Below are 19435 nucleotides of genomic sequence, written 5' to 3' on the forward strand. Positions count from 1 at the left end.
CAGCACATAGTTGGAATGCTCATGTTTGTGTTCTGGAAGTGGTCCAGGACATTGTGCAGTAGCTGTGTGTGCCTGAATGAGGAAGAAGGTTAATAACATTTACTGAGCCTGAACCATTTACATACTTTTTTTCCCTACTGTGCCCCTCTTATCCTTCACCATAGCATGTTACTTGAGAAGAAGTATGAAGTTATTATGTAAATACAAGTACACTATCATTGTGTGCTTTTCTGATCAGTAGATTAAGTTAAGTAGTCCTGTCTGCTGCTGACTTGTTAACTGCATATCTGACTTTTATCTTTCAGGACATTGCTTTTTCCTGTTTGTTACAGTTTGGGAGGTTTGTAAATACTCTGTTTAGATTAACTACCTGTTCAGTTTGAAGTAATATGACTAAGCCAGTTTTGATTTGTGTCCTTGGGAACCTGCAAAAAATGAAGCCCAGAACTGGCAAGTAGTTTACAAGTTTTTGATCTGTAATATATGATTGTTTTCCCTTTTTTTTTTCTTTCCCCTCTTTTAAATCCTTGCCCTTGCTACTGGGGACTTGCAGTAGTACCACAGCTCTGTCCAAAATTAGTGTTTAACTGAACTGGATTCTGGACCTTATTTTGCTTGCACAAACCAAGTTCCGGCATGCTCCTCCTTGTGCCCATGACTGTCTAGTCTAAGGGAACATGATCAGGAAGCCAAGTGTAAAACCACAGAGTTGGGCAAAACCAGGTAAAAGCCTGAGTGCTGAAGGGAGGAAACTGAAATTCCTGCAGAGTTGGAACACAGATTAGCTGTAGAGGTATACAGGTGAGACTGGAGCTCGGAGAAAATGTTTAGTTCTACTGCAGCTCCAGAACTGCTGGCACTGTGTGAACCAGTGTTTATGCAACAGCGAAAGCCCATGTACTCATAGTTCATTCTGTGGAAAGTATGTGGGGTTGGCAGTCTGAGACATTATGGGGCTGGGGGTGGGGTTGGGAGAGCACTGCAGAAAAGCAGTGAGTGTTCAGGGAGTGTTCAGGCTTCCTGCAGCCTTAAGGAAAGAACTTTGATAGGTGACCTAAACTATACTAAGAACACTGGTACCATTTAGCCTTTGCAAATGCTTTGTGGTAGTGTGCCCTTAGACTCAGTCTTTTGTGTTTTCCCATGTCCGGGGTTGTGAGTGAAATGGAATACAAAGGCAGTAGGGATTTTTCAGCCATGGCTGTTATTTTGGTATGTAAGTGGTACTTTCTGACAAGTGAGCTGCTCTGTTTGAGAGGAAGGAAAGGAAGGGTGGTGCTTGACTGGTGAGAGGCCTATCACAGCTAGGGTCAGCTTTAACTTCTCTATTAACTTACAAATGTGCTGAAGACTGCTGTCTTAAAATGCAGACAAATGTTCCAGCAGCTTTGCCCTGAGAAACCTGAATGGAGCTGAAATCAGATTAAAAGTGTTAATGAAGAGAAGAACTTGTAAAAGTAGAGCTGTAACAGGCCAATTCTCCCTTACAACAGTCAGCCCCATCTGCTTTTAGGATTAATAATATCAATAAGATACACAACAAGGGGAAAAAGCCTCTTTGTCAACATGCGGACTCATAAAGCTCAAGTGAACATAAAAGTTGTGTATTTATTTCACTGGGGTGTTTTCTTTCTAGAGTTCTAGGTTCTAGACTGAAAAAAAGGAGAAAAAGTAAAATTGTTCTGTCTTCTGGAAGATATAGAACTATTAGTTGTAATCATTATAATCATAAAAAGAATTTAAAGAAGAGTTTAATATTTTCCAAAACCTTTTCACTTTTTAATATATGCTTTTGTGGAACATACCTTGAGAGCTCCAGTGCCAAAATTCTTCAGCAAAAGAAGTATGGTTTAACCCTAATATTGGAGAAACCTACCAAAAATAGCCCAAAAGAATATATGTTCTTCCCCATTGTCTGCAGGCCACCTGTAGTTCTGTTCTTTGACAAATTCTGTAATAGACTCCTGTTTCCCATCTGAAGACAGGTGAGGGAGAGGTAAAGTCAGGCTGCAATACAGTCAGGAAACTGTTTCAGGAGGCTGCAACAGACGTCTGTTCTTTATGAACTCTGCATGAAAAGCACAATAAAATTTGAAAGTTGCTGATCCTGTCAGTTACTGCACACTGAATATCTCTGAAGCGATTTGTCTTTCATCTCTTAACCAAAAAAAAAAAAGCTGAAGAGGTACCTGGAGGTCCTTGTCTTATTCAACCAACTTTCAGAAACTTAGAAATTGGATAAATAATAGGCTTGGACTACAGTCCTGGCTTTTAGGAAGAGACTTTGCACAGAGGCAGCAAGAAGGTTTGTACCACAGGTGGAAGTAGAAAACAGGTTCCTGATTGTTCACTCAGTGGTTGAATCTCTCCGCCTCGGAGGTTAAGGTCCTGTTTCCTGGCGTGTTACTCCATCTGGTGGTGACTGAATAAAGAACGTTACCACAATGTAGTTTTAAATCGGGTTCTTCTTGAGGCTTTTAATTTTAAGCCAAAGAATTTCATGCAGATATGGATTGAATTTGTCCTTCTTAGTATATGTAGGAGTGTGTGTTTTCTTTAGTGTGTTTCATGCTCGTGTTTCACCACTGATTGTATTTGGGAGCTCTAGTTCCATGGCTAAAAGGCAAGAAATTAACTTCTTCTGCAAGTGCTGCAGAGAAATTCAGGTTCACCTCAGAATGTTTAATGTCACCGTGGCACTGTGTGCCAGGAAAACAGTTGCAGTAAAGAAACGAAGCAACTTTTTAAAAAAAAACGAAAGTACAAAAAAAATCTTCAGCATAATTAGAATTTTGACTACTTGCCATGAATTTCACATCTGGTTCTGTGTAAACCAGCAGCAATATATGCATTTTGTTGCTTACTTTATTTTTTTCTCTGGGCACTGTGATGCTTCTATATAATATTGTTCTCCCATTTTAAAACCACTGTGTTGAGGTAATAGGTATTGTTGGGAGCTACATACCTATAGAAACAGATCCTTCCCTGGGATCTCACAGGAGTGAGAGTCCGTGAGCCCATTCCTCTTCAGGTTTTCAGGTGCTGCTCCTTTCCTCTGCGTGTCTCTGACCTTACCTCACGAGGATGCTGAATCCACACGGAAAGATGTTTAGCAGGCTGAAACCAAATGCCAAATTGATCAGGCAGAACTAGAAATGATAAAAACGTGCTGTTACAAGACCCTGGCGTTTTCTTACAATAAATTTTCTTAGATAAACTGCATGCCTGTTTTCCTCAAGCATCCTACATCATGATCACACTATGGGATCTCACATAACTGGTGGAATTCAGCAGTAACCCACCATAATCATGTGCCTCACAGATGAGAAAGAAAAAGTGCTTGAGAAGCAGTTCGGCCATCCCTACAACCTGTAGAAATTAATCACTTCTTACTTCTGTAGCAGTTTTGAAAGGCACCTTTCTGATACGGGAGGGGGATGGAGTCTTTCCCTCCATGAATTTCTGATCTGTGAGCTCAGCCACAGCAGGAAAGAAAAGTAATTTCCAGTGATATTCTCAAGCATGTACCACATTCAGTAAGCTCAGACAACTGCCCAACCTGCAGTGGCTACAGCAGTGGGAGAAGTTCTTGATACACACTGTTGAAATATTCAAAACCCATATAAATACGTTGTTGCTTTCACAGCCTTGATGACTGGAGCTGAGGCAAGAACAGTCACAGAGCTCATGCTGGACTTAGTCATCCCAGCCACATGGTCTAGTTGTGGCTTCATGAAGCCCAAACAACAATCCCACCAGCACCATGGCATAACCAGAATACAGTTTTGGTCAGAACAGAAGTAGCTTGTTACTACAGCTCAGTGTGACAGCTTCTAGCCAGACAGGGCCCTTAGGTTTATATACCTGTAGGTTATATGGCTCGTTCTTCACCAAACTGTGTCAGATAATGAGAGCTGTAGAAAACTGCAACAAGGAGTACCCTACGGCAGAATTTGACAGGTCACACAGAATGATCCTAATTACCCATTCTGAGTAGGGAGTTCAGCTTGGGCCTCTGCTGACTTCCCTCATTGCTTCTGCTCCATGAACATGACTACAACTGTGTCTTTAAAAAAGCCTTTAGTTGAGCAGGAGATCAAGTTCTTCAGGGCTTGGGCCTGTGACATGGCTTTTGGGAAACAACCCTGAGCTTTGTTTAGTAAATTACCTGGGATAGAATTAGTTTTACTTTCTAAAGGTTGTTCTTAACACATCTTTCCTGGGTTTCATCAGTCTTCTGTTTTCCTCCTCTTCTGACCCCCAGGTTGAGCTCATGCCCTTTTTGCCTTGAGGCCCTCGGGTGAGCTCCACAGCTATTATGCGAGGGAAGAGTCCATTTTCAGCTGAGGTGTGAACTCAGGACATATCCTCAAGCAGGCTCAAAAGCATCAAAGGGGCGTTTCCATTCTCTGGACAATTGTCAACCTAAGGCTGACTGGACCCTTAAAGGCTTCAGTTTCCACTCACTGAAGCCAATATAAACTTTTATTTTCATGCCAGTGGTTTGGGAATGGGCCTTAGTTACAGAAAGTAACTTACAAAAGCAGGACACATTCTTCAAAATAGTATTTCTGATCAAGCTAATCTAGGTCTAGTGAGCCAAAGGGCCAGCTGGAGCTCACTTGTGAGATACCTGGGCACATCTGGCTGTAGACATCTCACGGGCTGAAACTGCACTCCTTAGAATTACTATGACCACCCCAAAATCCTGTGAAGTTATGAGCAGATGTGACAGCCTTTGGGGCCAATAACTATTCCTAGCAGCATTATCAGACACTCCACATCTGTTTCAAAGGGAAACAAGATTTCACTCTGTCTAATTAGTGGGAATAATTCTTCTAGAATAGCCAAGGTTCCTGAAGATTCCTCTTCATTAAACTTTCATATAAGAAAAGTTAAGGACAGGTACTCCGAGATCAAACTCAGTAGTGTCTTACTGCCAAAGAGGGAAATACTGTTGTACCATTTATATGAGCTGGGGACGGGAATATTGGCTGTCCACAAAGTGAAAGAATTTACAGTGCAAGTACCAGCAGGAAAACCATCAGCATATTCTCAGTCACATGATCACTCTTCAGAATGAGGTAAAGAAGGAAAAACTGCGTTTTGTTTCCAGCACCCCAAAATACCACACAATTATGACACAGTGCTGCCATTTTTTATCTTGTAATTTTTTCCACTTCAAATGCAGTTTCAAAAAAATACTTCTATGCATGCACATAGAACACTGATTTGTTGCAGCCAAGTACTTCAATTAAATGAACCAACATGCAGACAAGTAATTTTCATTGATTTTAATTTTAAATACTGTTCAAGAGTAATATAAAAGTTCCAAGTTTGTCTTTCAGACTAATCGTTGTTTGGTTCTCTCTCCACCCAAAAAATCTTCAGTGAAGTTACTTGATGCATCTTTCAGGTAACACTGTTCAGAAAGAACTTCAAATGACAGAATTTATGCTTAGGTTTTCCAAAAGAGAGGGTTCTGTGTCAGACGTCTCTGGAAGTTCTCATACCTAGAAAAAGAACAAAAAAAACCCCCCAAAATAACAGCTGCTGCATATAAAATTGTTGTGGTTTTTTTTTAAGGATACAAATAATCAGTCTATGCAGAGAACATGATAAATACATCTACTCCACATCAGCAAATTAGTAAATCCCAAATCCTCCTTTCCAATTCCATATCAAGAATATTCACAGATAGACTTGTGTATTTTAACAAGATGTATTTCATTAAAGCAGTATCCCAGAGGAGGCTCATTCAAGCTTAGTAAAATTGTAAGTGAATTTAGATTGGATATTAGGAAAAATTTCTCCACTGAAAGGGTTGTCAAGCACTGGAACAGGTTGCCCAGAGAAACAGTGGAGTCACCATCCCTGGCAGTGGCAGAAAGACATGTAGACGTGGGCTTACGGATGTAGCTTAATGGTGGACTTGGCAGCATTAGGTGAATGGCTGGACTCGATCTTAGAGGTCTTTTCCAACCTAAAAGATTCTACGATTCCGTGAATTAAAAGTAGTTGTTTTGTGCATAATATTTCTTGGGCTAGGAAATCAAAGTTTGGGCAGGTACAAGTGTGAATCTGAGGCTGCTCATCATCTTCATAATCAGGCCAGGTATCTCACAGAAAAACCCCAGTAAAACCAAACTAAGAAAACATGATGTCATTTAGGGATACACTGTAATACTGGGAAAAAGAAGGCAACACCACTGCTCCTGAATCCAGTTCAGATGTCCCTGTACTACTCCTTCAGCGCTTCTTCATCTAGGATGCACAGAGCCAGCTTAGCACCTCTCAGTTCCTGGGACAGTGGAGATGAGCTAACATGCCTGACAGACTTGAGCAGGCTGGCACAGAGACCACAGCCTGCAATTCCGGATTGCTTCCTCATAGGCTGTGCACCCTGCTCCCAGGTAAGGAAGAGGGGGCTGCAGGCAATTCCGCACTCAGGCTGTTCATCCATTTGCCTTGCAGTTCTAACAGAAACCTTGAGACAATGGAGTCCCCATTACTTTTCCATCCTCGCCAAGTAATTCTAAATTCCACATACCTTATATATGGTAATGTTTTAGTAAAATCAAATGGGGAAATATAATTCTCTAACACATAATGGAAACATGTATGCACACATGCTGTCCTAATTTTACTTTCCACACTCACAGAAACAAGCAAACCACAAACTGAACATCAGAATTCACTGTTGACCCACAGTGAAGAAATAGGCAAAGTATACAATTTCTGTGCCCTTCTAAAAGAAAAAAAAATACGAAGCCTATAGGCTGACACATGAAAATTTAAAAACCCCTTTTAATCCCCACAAACCTAAGATGTAAGGAATCAAAAGGTAGTGCCAATGAAACAAACAAACAAACAAGCAAAAAAAAAACAAAAACAAAAAAAAGCTTTCCTACACCTCATAGTTCCTAGCCCAACTCAAATGAGAAGAGACTCAAAAGGGTTTAAACCATTTTAGCCTGATCCAGACTGACTACTCTCAGAGACCTTATCTATCTATGTTCATGGAGTGCATAGTTACCTTCTAAACACAGGAGATCTGCATCAAGTTACACTCCCAAAGAAAATATATGGCTTATATTAACTTATTTATGAGATCTGAACTAATGATAAAACTGTGTTCATATAGCCTAAAATGCTGATTTAAAAAGGGTTTAGGTTAATACTACAGAGGCTAAATAGAGCCAAACTGATAGGAAGGAAATTTTCAGACATCCTCAAGGACTGCCTGCAGTTCACTATTTATCTCTAGACTACACAGGATATTCCCAGACAGTTATTTCTTAAACCAGTCCTCGGAGAGAGACTTGTATTTACACTCAAGGATCTTGGTGACAGAACCAGGTCAACTAGGAACATGATTTCTCCATCGCTCACATATTCTTAAATAATGCACCTATGCTGCAACTACGTCTAGGAAGAGACTAAATATAACAAGTAAGCATAAATTGACAAGTATCAGTGTGTTCCATCTTCCCACAACTCCAGAGCGTTTGCATTACCAGTAACTGAGTGCAAATCCACATATATCAAGGGCAACATTTCTAGAAGCAAAAAGAATTCATAGGTTGTATAGCACTTTTCTAATAAAAAAGCTGACAATTAAATATAAAAACAGTGGACAGGACCTCTCTATACTAGAGATAACCAAGAACAAACACTTTTTAAACATTTTTGCTTCATCTCACTGAACAGCAGCGTTCAATAGTTTGAACAATAGTATTGAACAGTGTTCAACAGTATTGAACAGCAGTTCAACACTTAGAAATCAGATGTTTTAATAATGCCTACTACAGATCATTTCCATTACCATTTCAGAACTACATTTGCCGGAATGAAAGCTTCAGAAGGATTTGGGGTCATCTGTGCCTGAGTAACAGCAAACGAGGAAGCAAAGTTATAGAAGTTATCCAACATCTTCTGAGTGAACTGAAATAAAAAAAAAAGATATTTTAAGGAAGTTATTTTTTTCATTTTGAACTTTTGTGCAAATGTTTAACAGATACACAATTCCTATATGAAGTAAAATTAGTATTGTCATTTAAAACACAATTGGACAGTGGATAAAGTAGATCCAGGGACATCCATTTTAAATTGATCAAAGCATTTTAATTCTCAGTCTTGCCCTCAGATACTGAAAATGATTTATGGATACTGGATGTATCTCCGCTTGCCCTCTCCCTGCTCTATTTCATCCAACTGGATAAACAGCTTTGGGAAAGAACATTTTCTGTTTGTGAAAAAGAAGTGATGCAGTGACAAGAGCTGTCCCTCTCTGCCAAATTAAACCATCAGAAGACCTGCAGACCAGGTCAATGCTGCCATTCCAGCTACCAGCACAACACTAGTTGTTAAACCAGCTGAAAATTCTGCAGTCTCTCGTTACAACTCATCAGACTCCAGTGACAGGGCAATTTCCTTCAGCATTCACCACAGGACTGCTATCCCGACATCCTTCGCCACAAAATCTTGCAGGGGAAAACATGAAAAAGATACACAGGACACTCCTAAACTGTAGGATAAGGAAACAAGAGTGAAAGAGAGGCCAAGAAACAGCAAGTCCCATATGCAGAGGTTGAGGTTGTAGGACATTCCCAGTCAGTCTATAAATACACAAGTTTACAGTACTTCCTTATTTCCCCTATTCTTTTTATTAAAAAAAAAAAAGTTATGCATTTTGATGGGAGAACAGGCCGTTTTCATAGAAAATGAATGCATTGAAATGATGCAGGAAAACTGAACCTGAGTCAATATAGGCACAGTCCTGTGCTTCCCTCCACCTGCTCTGACAAAAGGAGCAGAAGAAATGATGTCCCAGGAGCCTATCCTCAGTCTCACCCCACTCACATGCAGAACTCTATAGTTTTGTCCTACTTTCCAAACAACCTTTTTATATATAACTACACATAATTAAAAACCGGCATATTCAATCATAAATCTTCATGAAACTTACTAGAAAAGTAGTGGGAGAGGAACTCCTTAACTTAGGGTAGCAACAGATGATTTTGCCTTTAAAAAGATATTCTTATTGCTATAATGTAGCAGTTTCAAACAGATGATGTTAAATATTAAATGAAAGCCATTAGTCATTCACAAACATGCTCCCAGTCATATATGCCCTTCCTCTGCAATCTATTCCCTCAAAGGTTTCCTTCAACTTTGACATCATGCATTTTCTCTGTAGGAGTAACTATTACTTGAACCTTTGGGTCAAGTGCATTTCTTGAAGGCAATATATGATTTCAGTTAAGATGCTACTTTTAATAGAAAAATCTACCTAACTGAAAATAACATTTGTAAAAATGTTATGCAATCGTGAGGTGGGTTTTTTTCTTTAAATACTGTTTTCAGAAAAATCTATGAGCACCTTTGCAAATGACCTGAAGTGGTCACATTATTACTTCATGACTTAACTACTGCTCTAATGCAAATTGGTGAATAAGAAATATTTAAACGCCATATGCCCCTAACAACTCCAGAAAAGCTCAATTAACTGTACTATACAAAACTAGCTGTTGGTCAACTCCTAGTCATGGTAATTTTCTCCAAGAGACATCACCTATTTGCAGCTATAATGTATATAAACTGCAAAAGAACATCAGCTACAGTATCAGGATTACTGTTCCAATTACCAGTCTACCTCAGCAACCTGGAAGGAACGTGAGAAAGAAAAAAAGGCCTGAAGAAAAGCCTCACCAACTGCTGATATGTTAAAAGATAATGCCAGAGCTGTCAGTGTTAGGGAAATCATGACCCACCATGCAGGTCTAGCTTGCCTTGAACTGCTGTTAGACGGTCAACTAACTGCCAGAGCTGGTTGTGGATTTCCAGAGGTTCAAACTAACAGGCTGAGTAAAAAAATGGCACATGTTGTAGCGCAAGGCCTGATCCACAGAGAAAGAACTGGAAAAAAGAAAAATCTTTCTGTGGGGGAGGGCATGATTCTGTAGTTCTGCAGAGCTACATCAGAAGGATTTCTCAAGGGTCAGTGGTACACTTGGATATCTATTTGTGTCTATGTCCAGCTCTGCCTTGACTTTTAGTAATTTTTGACCATCCCTGCAAGCCTATGCACTGGAGTTTCAGCACCTATAAATGACCCTGAGATTAGCTCAGTTGGTTAAGACTTGGTGGTAATAACACCGAGGCCACGAGTTCAATCCCCTGTATGGGCCACTCACTTAAGAGCTGGACTCAATGGTCCTTCTGGGTCCCTTCCAACTCAGAATATTCTGTGATTCTGACCAAAGATCCACTGCCTCTTACATGTATTTAGTCATAGCCGCTCCTCTTAGGAAGTATCATAAATAATTTTATAGCAGAGTGACACTGACACAAATAAATCTATTGGCCTGATGACACTGAGCATGCAAATTCCAATCCTTTACAGGAGGCAGTTTTTCAGTGTAAGAAAAAGTAATTTCAAAATATTAAATCTTCCAGCCAAATGATTTGACAATGATTAGGTTGGTTTCAATCCTACGGCCACCCACGGCAGCTTCTCCTCCCCCCATTAGTCTCAATTCTTAAGACTTTCATAGTACAGAGAATTTCTGAAAACAGAATGTCCAAGCTACCTCTGTGAATGAATCTACTGATGACACAGCAGCACTTGCAACAGGAGTCTGCTGGGCCAGGTTCTCCAGCAGTTCCACTGAGATTCCAATCTGGGCCACTGTTGGCGTCTGTGGGAGGTTCATGGCACCAAAGGGATGTTGACTTCCCTTCCCTGAAAGCACCACGGACAGCACATGTTAGATTTGGCACACATGTAAAGACTGTGGAACTTAAATCACCGTGTTCCTTCTGTAAAAGGTATTCCTCAGCTCCTGTCAGAGAAATCTCCCTATCTCAGAAACACAGAGAAATACCACACAGGCACAAGTACACACAGGCACAACAGATGGAATGGTGTGACTGGTACATTTAAAAACCACAACAGATCATAAGGAAATTTCAAAAAAACATAAAAACATAACTTGAAAGCTCCCTATGAAGTAAGTGGATTCAAGAGGAAATACGATCTGAAAGACAGCAGAACCTTTCTCTATGGGAACCAAGCCTTTCATTCACATTGTAGCAATTGCTGATAAACAGGAAACATGCAGCACTGCTGCACAACTGTTTAATTCACTCATTAAAACACAGGGTTCTGTGAACCTGTTCGTGCTCTGAAGAAGTAGAGGACACTACTTCAAGATCTCTCTGACTCAGGGAGGGCTGGGCAGCCCCAGGTCTCACCTGAGCTGCTCAAAATCACCAAAAAAGCAAAGGTCAAAGAAACAGCCGTGGAACAGAAAGACCTCTGACTTCACAAGTGCCACAAAGTAAACAATGAACTGGGCAGGAAACCACCCCCAAATTGCTTGCCACTCACAGAGGCATCATCCCAGACCCCTGCCCTCACTTCTGACCTTTCTCAACCCATACTTTCAGTCCCAGCTTCAGCCAAGGTCTCTGCAAACAAGGACAGACAGAGTCACTTAAATCTGCAAACAAGGACAGACACTTAGTCACTTAAATCATGTACTCTTCTGTCAGCACCTGTAAAGGAAAATACAGGAGAAAGGTCTGTGGGACTACAATGCCATTAGTACACAAACACTAATACTCCACCTGAGTTTGTGCAAACATAACAGACAAGTACCCTCTTAACACAGGTGATGTTCCAGTAGCAGTCTTTGGTCCCTTACTAGCAGGAGAAAGAAAAGCTAATCAAGAGCTAATCAAGGTCTGTCCTACAGACCAGTCAACACTATATTGCAAGAAAGGCTAACAGAAATCTAAAGCACCATCTGACTTAGTTCCATGGTCAAAAACTCATCCAGATCAGTTGAACTGAGGCTCAAGACTGAAGATCTCAGGAACTTGACCATTCTAATGCAGAGACACAAGGCACTACCAGAAAGAAGCCAACAGCCAAACCATATGGAAAGTACATTCACAAACACAGAATCCTTTTCAATTGAAGCCAAGTGCTACTCCTCACTCCAGATCCTACAACTGCAATACAGTGCTGCATTTATGAGTAAAACACTCGCTATTAAAATGTTACTTTAACACAAGGCCAGGAAGAAGAGTTATTCTCCTGAAATGCTATTTAGAACCTCTTCTTAGAAATGTCATTGCTGTACAATCTCAACCTTTACTAGTGATAGATGCTTGCTTGATAAAGGTAAAATTTACTTAAATATTATAAAAAAGAGAAAAGCTACCAGAACCCAAATATCACACAAGTTCATTATTCAAAAATCCCCAAAACAGGAGAGCTGGTATTAGTTTTACATCTTGTAATAACTTCACCTCAGAAGCTGACATTTACAATAAAAATATAACATCATGGCTAGGCTTTGCGAACGAAGATTTGGGTAAAAAAAAAAACAACAAAAAAACCCCCATATAACAGGCTCTATTAAATATGTAATTTAAAAAGACAGTCATGATCTAAACAATAAAATACATCCACTCTGTCACTTGGCATGCACTCCAGTGGAACCACTTCCTTCGAAAGATTTCTGCCTAAAACAGTGAAATAAAAGCATCCACTGCCATCCTTACAACAACTGAAATACACTCCACATTTTCGATGCTTGGCTCTCATGATTAGCATTCCATGCCTTACAAATGCAGAGAACACAGCACGTTGGTAATCGGTACCGAAACACAGGCTCAGGTTTTCACAGTCAAACCCTGTGTCACAGCAGAGCAACTGCTTGATTCAAAACAGGGAGCCCTCGCTACCTTTCAGCCCAGCCACATCAAAAACCTTACTCATGTGTAGGCCTCAAATGCAGATATCACATTAGAGCATGAAGAGCATCACGCACTTCATTGCATGCACAGCAAAGTCTGTAATGGAAAAGGCTATCCTGTAACTTTAATCCCACTTGTCAACATACTTCCATAAGGGTGCAAAATCCAAGTCCAAAGTTTGTTCTCTATTTCTACCACGCCTTCAGGCACAACTAAACAACAAAAAATTTTACAGTTCCAAGGCAGGGAGTACTTCTAAGCCCCTTCTTTATGTGCAAACAAACAAAACTCATCCCACAACAAGAAACTCTGCTACAATCACTGTTTCAGAGGGAGCTGGTAAACAGGGACACAGCTTCATTCCTCTCAAAAAAATGCAGATTTCAAGTGTTAATAATGTCTCTCAATGATTCTAGCTCTCTGTTATCCCTTTCTGGGATATCCCTCCCTTTCTACAATCATGTAGCCTTCTCCATCACAAAATTGTTTATGGCCATGGACACTTAGACCATGTAGCTTATACTGACCCCACAGACAGAGATAAGCTGAAGACAACAACTGGAATGGCAGAGCTTTCACAGAGATTAAGCACAGCACTGTCTTAAGGCCCTGCAAATGCATCCAACTACATCACGGAATTCTTCTGTGAGAGCAGCCCTTGCCTGGAAATTAAAGCTAATCACGCAAAAAGCATCTAAAAATGCATTTTCCTCCAAAGCTGTCTGACAGTCTTTCAAGCACGAGAAACATATGGCAAAAGCACCAGTGATATGCTTTGCTGTTTCACTACCCACACAGCTTTGGGATATACAAAACCACGTCCCCCCAAAACTTTCCTATGGTTGCTCTCTCTTCTGAAGAAAGCCCAGATTTTGAGGAATGTGTATGATCAGAATTCCTTTTGCTCTGCAGCTTGAGAGCCCTGATCTGATACCACACTGCCACATCCAGGATTGATTCAAAAGGCCTACTACCTTATGAATGAATACATTTTATCACAGGAACCTCAGTGCTTAATTAAACAGAGATTCAAGTTACAGCTGCAGACTACACTCAAGCCCACAGAAGATGTGTACTACTTTATCACCATAACACTTTACACTGCCTGACTGACAAATCTGTCCCTTTAATATGACAAAGATGTGCCGTTGGAAGCTGTTGTCATTTTTATAACGTACATAGCAACCCCACCGTAAATTCAGGAAAACATACACACACCTTCTTCAGGTAGCACCAGCATCCTCTGACTCGAGTCTGTACTAAAAATACTGAAACATTTGCAAAGCTGCTTTCCAATGAAGACACCCTCTATTGGGTAATCATATACTGCAACTGCACCTGATTGGGAAACAGTAGCTGTCCGAAATCACTGTCAGGCTCTACTCCCTACAAAACCTGTCTGAGCTACAAAGAACACAACCACTTAGCAACGGAAGGTGAAAAAAAATGCTGCAGGTATTTCTAGACAAATGCCTGAAAACCATGCTAGGGAAGTGACAGGATCATTTCTTCTCAGGTTGTTTATGCAGAAGCACAAAAACACATGTCAAACCTGCTCAGAGAAATTTCCAGATCAACACCACGTACAACACAAGATGAGTGAGAAATTTCACTGGGAACATTAACACACACACACATAGACTTCCATCAAGCTGACAGGCTGCTTCCAGTACATCTGCTCAGAACTATCTGAAAACACAGAGCAGGCTGCTTTTTCAAGTAGTTTTCTGTTCAAACCCACCTTCACACATTTACCCCTTATGCATACAGGAACACATCTGTTTCACCAATTGCTATGTTCTACCAGTCTTACCAGATTTCAGACCAGAAATTTTGAAGATGGCACTTGGCTTCTCATTGGTGACAAACCCCAGCAGCTGCCAGACTGCCATCCCACTCTGGTCTGGATAACAAAAATAGACAGATCCTCCCATTCCTTCTGGAAATGGTATAGTTCCCAGCATGAAGACCACTACATGGTTGATATTTTCATAGTCGGGTAAATCAAATACAAATTTGTCTTCAGCCACTTGTTGGGGAGCTGCTTGTACCTAAAGAGAACAAAACCTTTATTAGTATTAATGCGTTTTTCATTTTTGGCTGTCACTGTGAACTTCCTTTTACAGAAATACACCTAAAGTGGCACATAACAGAAAAGTGAGGAACGTACTAACCTAAAGAGCAAAGAGCCAGATAAAAGTCAAACACAGCAGAAGAACAACTGCAAAAAATATTACCAGAAAGACACAACAGTCTTGTTCTACCTGCACTTAACACATATCCCACCCGGGACTACAGGATCAGAATACCTTCGCTCCCCACGTGCGTAGGAGGAAAGTAGGGTGCAGAAGAGGTTGCCAAGTCAATAAGCAGTGGCTGTTGACCACCTGGCTGGCACAACCCCAGGATCATGGAAACCTGTTCACATAGGAAATACAATAGACCTTGAGAAAGGCAGTAGAAGGACGGCTGAATGCCAGAGCAAAAGATACCCTCATCTTTACCCGAGATGCCACATCCTTGCAGCCAAGGCACGATCTAGACTTAAAACGCTTCTTTTAAGCTCCCAGCTTGTCTCTGAGGAGACAACATTAACAGAGGGCATTGCAACCGCCTCCTGGCCAGGAGGCTCTACACCGCAGCTGCCTCTGCGGACGCGGGGCAGGAGCCGGCCGAGGCGCCGGGCAGGAGGCACAAGGACGGCGCGGTCCCCTGCGCCTGGGGCCGGGAGAGGGGAATGGCCCTGCGGCAGCTCCACCCCAGCCCCGAGCAGGTTGAGGGCCCCGCCCGGGCCCGAGCAGCGCTCACCAGCCTGCCCGCCACCAGGCAGCCGAACATGGCGGCGGCCGGCGAACCCCTCAGATGCCTCCTCGCCGCTCCCGAGCCTCCATGAGCGCCGGCCCCAGGAAGTCAACACGCCCCCGCTCACCCGGCACTGCTGAGTCACTTCCGTGGCGCCGCCGCCAAAGACTACAACTCCCATGGGGCAACGCGCGACATCACAGGGGCGGTGCTGGGCGGGGCGGAGCGGGGCCTGACGGGAGCTGTAGCGCGTCATCGCAGTGATGAACGTGGTAGGCGGGAAAAGGGGACATCTCCTCACACACCTCGTACAGCCCCGGGTCCCACAAGCCCCTCCGCTGCCTCCGAGTTAAAGCTGGCGGGGTTTTCTCTGAGGAAAGAGAGTACTTGGTACCTGGCAATTAGAGTCGGTCTTGCTATCTGGCTGGATCCAAAGTGTTTAAATCCAGATAAACCTGGCCAAAGCAATCAGGAACAAGTGAAATCTGCATTCAAAAATAAAAGAGAGAGAGAGAAAAAAATGGAAAAGTTAATCAGAAAAGCTGCGTGATTAGGCACGGTGACATACACCAGGTGCACTGAGAGATGACTGCTGTAACTGTGTATGATGCTGTACTGTATGGAAGCTCAAATTCCCTCACAGATACACTGAAGAAATGCACACGTTGTGTGTGTTTACTGTGTGATCTGATCCTCAGAGCCATTTCTGTGCTGGGAGGGTTGGGGTTGTTCAGTCTGGAGAAGAGAAGGCTCTGGGGAGACCTTTTAGCAGCCTTCCAATACCTAAAGAGGCTATATGAGAGCTGGAGAGACAGTTTTGGCAAAGGCATGTAGTGACATGACAAGGGAGAATGGCTTTACACTGGCAGAGAGCAGGTTTAGATTAGATATTAGGAAGAAAATCTTTTCTTTTTTGTCCAGAGAGGCTGTGTTTGGCCCATCCCTGGAAGTGCTCAAGGCCAGGTTGGATGGGGCTTTGAGAAGTCTGGTTTAGTGGAAGGTGGTTCTATTAGAACCACGTCACGGCAGAGGGGTTGGACTGGGTGATCTTTAAAGGTCCTTTCCAACTGAAACAATTCTATGATTCTATGATTTCAGAGTACCTACTTTCAGACTGCACTTGGTGGTCAGAGCATAACCTTTCTTGACTTCAAACTCACATTTGTGAGTACAATGAGAAAGTGTCTGTGTTTCTTCACCCCAGGGACTTTGGGCAGGTAGAAGTAGCAGTGTTTTCAACAAAGGTATCGGAGTCTTTCCCCCTTCTGTTTTAGCTACCCTTCATTACGATAGGTCCATGTTAATGCAATGTAGACATGGCATGAATTCAAGCAGACAAATACAGATCAAATGGTTACAGGTAGCTGATGGCTACAGGCTTCTCTGTCGGTATCAGGTGTTGCATTCTGCCTTTTCAGATTGTGTAGGTTGTCTTTCCTCTCTGAGCATGGAAAGCAGGTTTAGTACCTGCTTAGGCAACAGTCTCAGCTCCTGTCTTATTTAGCTCCGAGCTGAATTAGCTACAAATGTTACCTTACTGTTGGCTTGGACACAAGTGGCCACTGAAAATTAATCCAAGGCAGAACAAAGAATGGACGGGTTTGTCAGCATGAATTGCTGTGGTATTTTTCCACCTTTCTCCTACACCCTAAAATGTAACATCTTTGTTTTAAATTCCTTAGTGTTCTGGGGAGGGTCCACCTACAGCATAAGTGCAAAAGGCTATAGGTGTTTCAGGTTATACAAATGAGATACGCACAAGACTGAAGAGAAGAATATGATATAAGATACTAGATATAACCCTGGATCCTGCACATCATCTCATATTTTTCTCTGTAATGAATAAGTTCATTCTTTGAATTTGCAATGCTGTACTAGTATGATCAATAATATGTCTTATTGCTATTTGTCACTGCTGGCTGACAATGAACTTTTTGTATAGGCATATATTATCTAGAATTTCTGTGATTATTATGTTTAAATAAAACAAATTTAAAATATTCAGTTGTTATCTATCTTCTCTTGACAGGAAATAAAATACTGAGTAAGCAGAGTGTAAGCTCTGGAGGGATGAGAAAGGACAGCTCAGGACATATGGATTGGGTTTCAATCTCTATTTACAGGGCAGTTCTCTTGCAAGTTAATACAATAATTTTTAAATTGCACCCATGCTTTTTTGGCTGAGGGAAGCTCCTATGCTTCATTGTTTGTGGTCTCTTGGGTGTCAGAGCACAGACTGTCTGGGTTAGATGGAAATAAATAATTTCTCAGTTTGCCTGGGAACAGTGTTCTTCACTTCTATAGAAGCTCATTCGAATCTTGTTCTGCTGTGTCTTCTGGTGTTTATACAAATATTTCAATTCATTCTTCAATCTTAAGCATACCGGTTTTAATATTTCTGTTACAAATCTCTATGAAACCTCTCCCTTTTTACCACGCCAGTGTGCTGCTCTGGGCTCTGAAACCTGTGATTAGACCCATCTCTGTAGGAAATTTCAGAGTCTTTCCTGCAGCCAAGCTCACTTTGGTGGACAGCTTCTCCTGTCTTCGGCCATCCTAGGCCCTGGGCGCTGCACCTGTGGCTTATGGCAGAGGTCTGTCACTGAGGAAGTTCCCAGGGTGGCTTTTGTTGCCCACTTTGCAGTAGTAAAGTTTTTAGCAAAGGGTGGCTCTGCCTTTCCAAATGCTAAAAACTTAGAAAATACAAAATTAAGACCCCAGCGCCTGCTACCACATGGAGTAACCATCCTGTGCCTTGCAATGTGTTTATGTGAGGGAATTATGAGAGCAAGATCTATTAAAAATCCTGATGCTAGCCCACGGTTATTTGTACAGGCATAATGGAATATGTATTTTGTCCGATTCGCCTCTTGAATTCAGTAAGAAGCCCGGGTGTGAGAAGCGTTGAGGCAGTAGTGCAGAACGGCTGAGTCCCAGGCCTCATTTTGGACGTGAACCTTTGCAAGTGAGTTCTGCACTTGGCAGGTGCTTTTCCAGCTGGCCTTGATGAACTGGAAAGAAAGAAAGTGTTTTTAAGCTTGAGATGTTTCAAATTAGTGGAGGGTGGCCAAGCTCTGCAGTGCAACCACTGAGGCACAACAAGAAATCTGCTAATTAGGCAAGAGCTCAACTCACATTGCCAACTCGCTGCAGACTTCTGAGATTACACTATGTGTAAGATCTCTGGTCAGGGCAACCCCATCTTGCAGGCCTGATCTCAGCAGGGCTCTCAAGCACTCTTGCTTAGGCATGATTTTTTTTTTTTAATTTAAACCTAATTATTTAGTATTTGCCTAAAACTTGTTGAGCCTGCTGTGCAATGTGCAGCAGAGACATTACTCCTGCCCTCCTGAAAGCTAATCTCAGCCTGTCTATGATCTTGCCCTAGAAGTTACTTGTGACACTGATCTCCACTTGAGCCCCCACTAAGATCTGTGGCTTAGTGCCATTTAGGTAAAAGAAGGTCATACAGAGCAGGGATGTTCCCTGTGTGAAGTAAGGGAGAGTATTTCCCATTCAATAGTAACAGATAGTGGCACAACACAGAAAACAGTTAAGTGTAGAGAACCCCTGAGGAGAAGGTTTCTATTCCTGGGTGAGGCGAGAGCATGGGTAAAAGGAAGAAACCTCAGGCAATCTGAGTCCACACTGACACAAAACTTCACCCATACGTTGGTGGCTGGTGTGCCAAAATACAGACTGGGATCCCGTGTGAACGCAAAGCCCAGAAGCATCTACATGTGTGTGAACATGGGTGCAGGAAGGTATGGATGCCGGATGAGAAAGAACTGTGAAAAGTAACTTCTCTCCTGAATAAATAGTAATTTTCTTATACTTTGAGGCAGGTTTTTTCAAACTAGTCACA

The 19435-nt window shown here is 41.9% G+C and overlaps 1 protein-coding gene across 5 annotated transcripts; it reads right to left on the reverse strand.

Moving 5' to 3' along the window:
- Positions 1 to 5150: 5150 nt before the first annotated feature.
- On the reverse strand, positions 5151 to 15695 carry HIKESHI (heat shock protein nuclear import factor hikeshi). 5 transcript variants are annotated; one of them, XM_027719824.2, is made up of 6 exons: positions 15577 to 15685; positions 15076 to 15186; positions 14582 to 14762; positions 10593 to 10744; positions 7826 to 7944; positions 5151 to 5513 (listed from the first exon to the last, which is right to left on the reverse strand). In XM_027719824.2, exons 1-6 carry the CDS (start codon positions 15604 to 15606, stop codon positions 5459 to 5461), a joined length of 648 nt encoding a protein of 215 aa, XP_027575625.1. In that variant the 5' UTR covers positions 15607 to 15685; the 3' UTR covers positions 5151 to 5458. The 5 variants fall into 5 exon arrangements, with proteins under 5 accessions (XP_027575625.1, XP_027575622.1, XP_027575623.1 ...); XM_027719822.2 differs by having other exon boundaries at positions 5280 to 5513; positions 14582 to 14819; positions 15078 to 15186; positions 15577 to 15684; XM_027719821.2 differs by lacking the exon at positions 15076 to 15186 and having other exon boundaries at positions 14582 to 14819; positions 15577 to 15695.
- Between the last annotated feature and the right edge of the window lie 3740 nt (positions 15696 to 19435).

The sequence above is a fragment of the Pipra filicauda genome, unplaced genomic scaffold, assembly GCF_003945595.2.
Source record: "Pipra filicauda isolate LSUMZ 115617 unplaced genomic scaffold, ASM394559v2 scaffold141_size4267151_pilon, whole genome shotgun sequence".
Lineage (NCBI taxonomy): Eukaryota > Metazoa > Chordata > Aves > Passeriformes > Pipridae > Pipra > Pipra filicauda.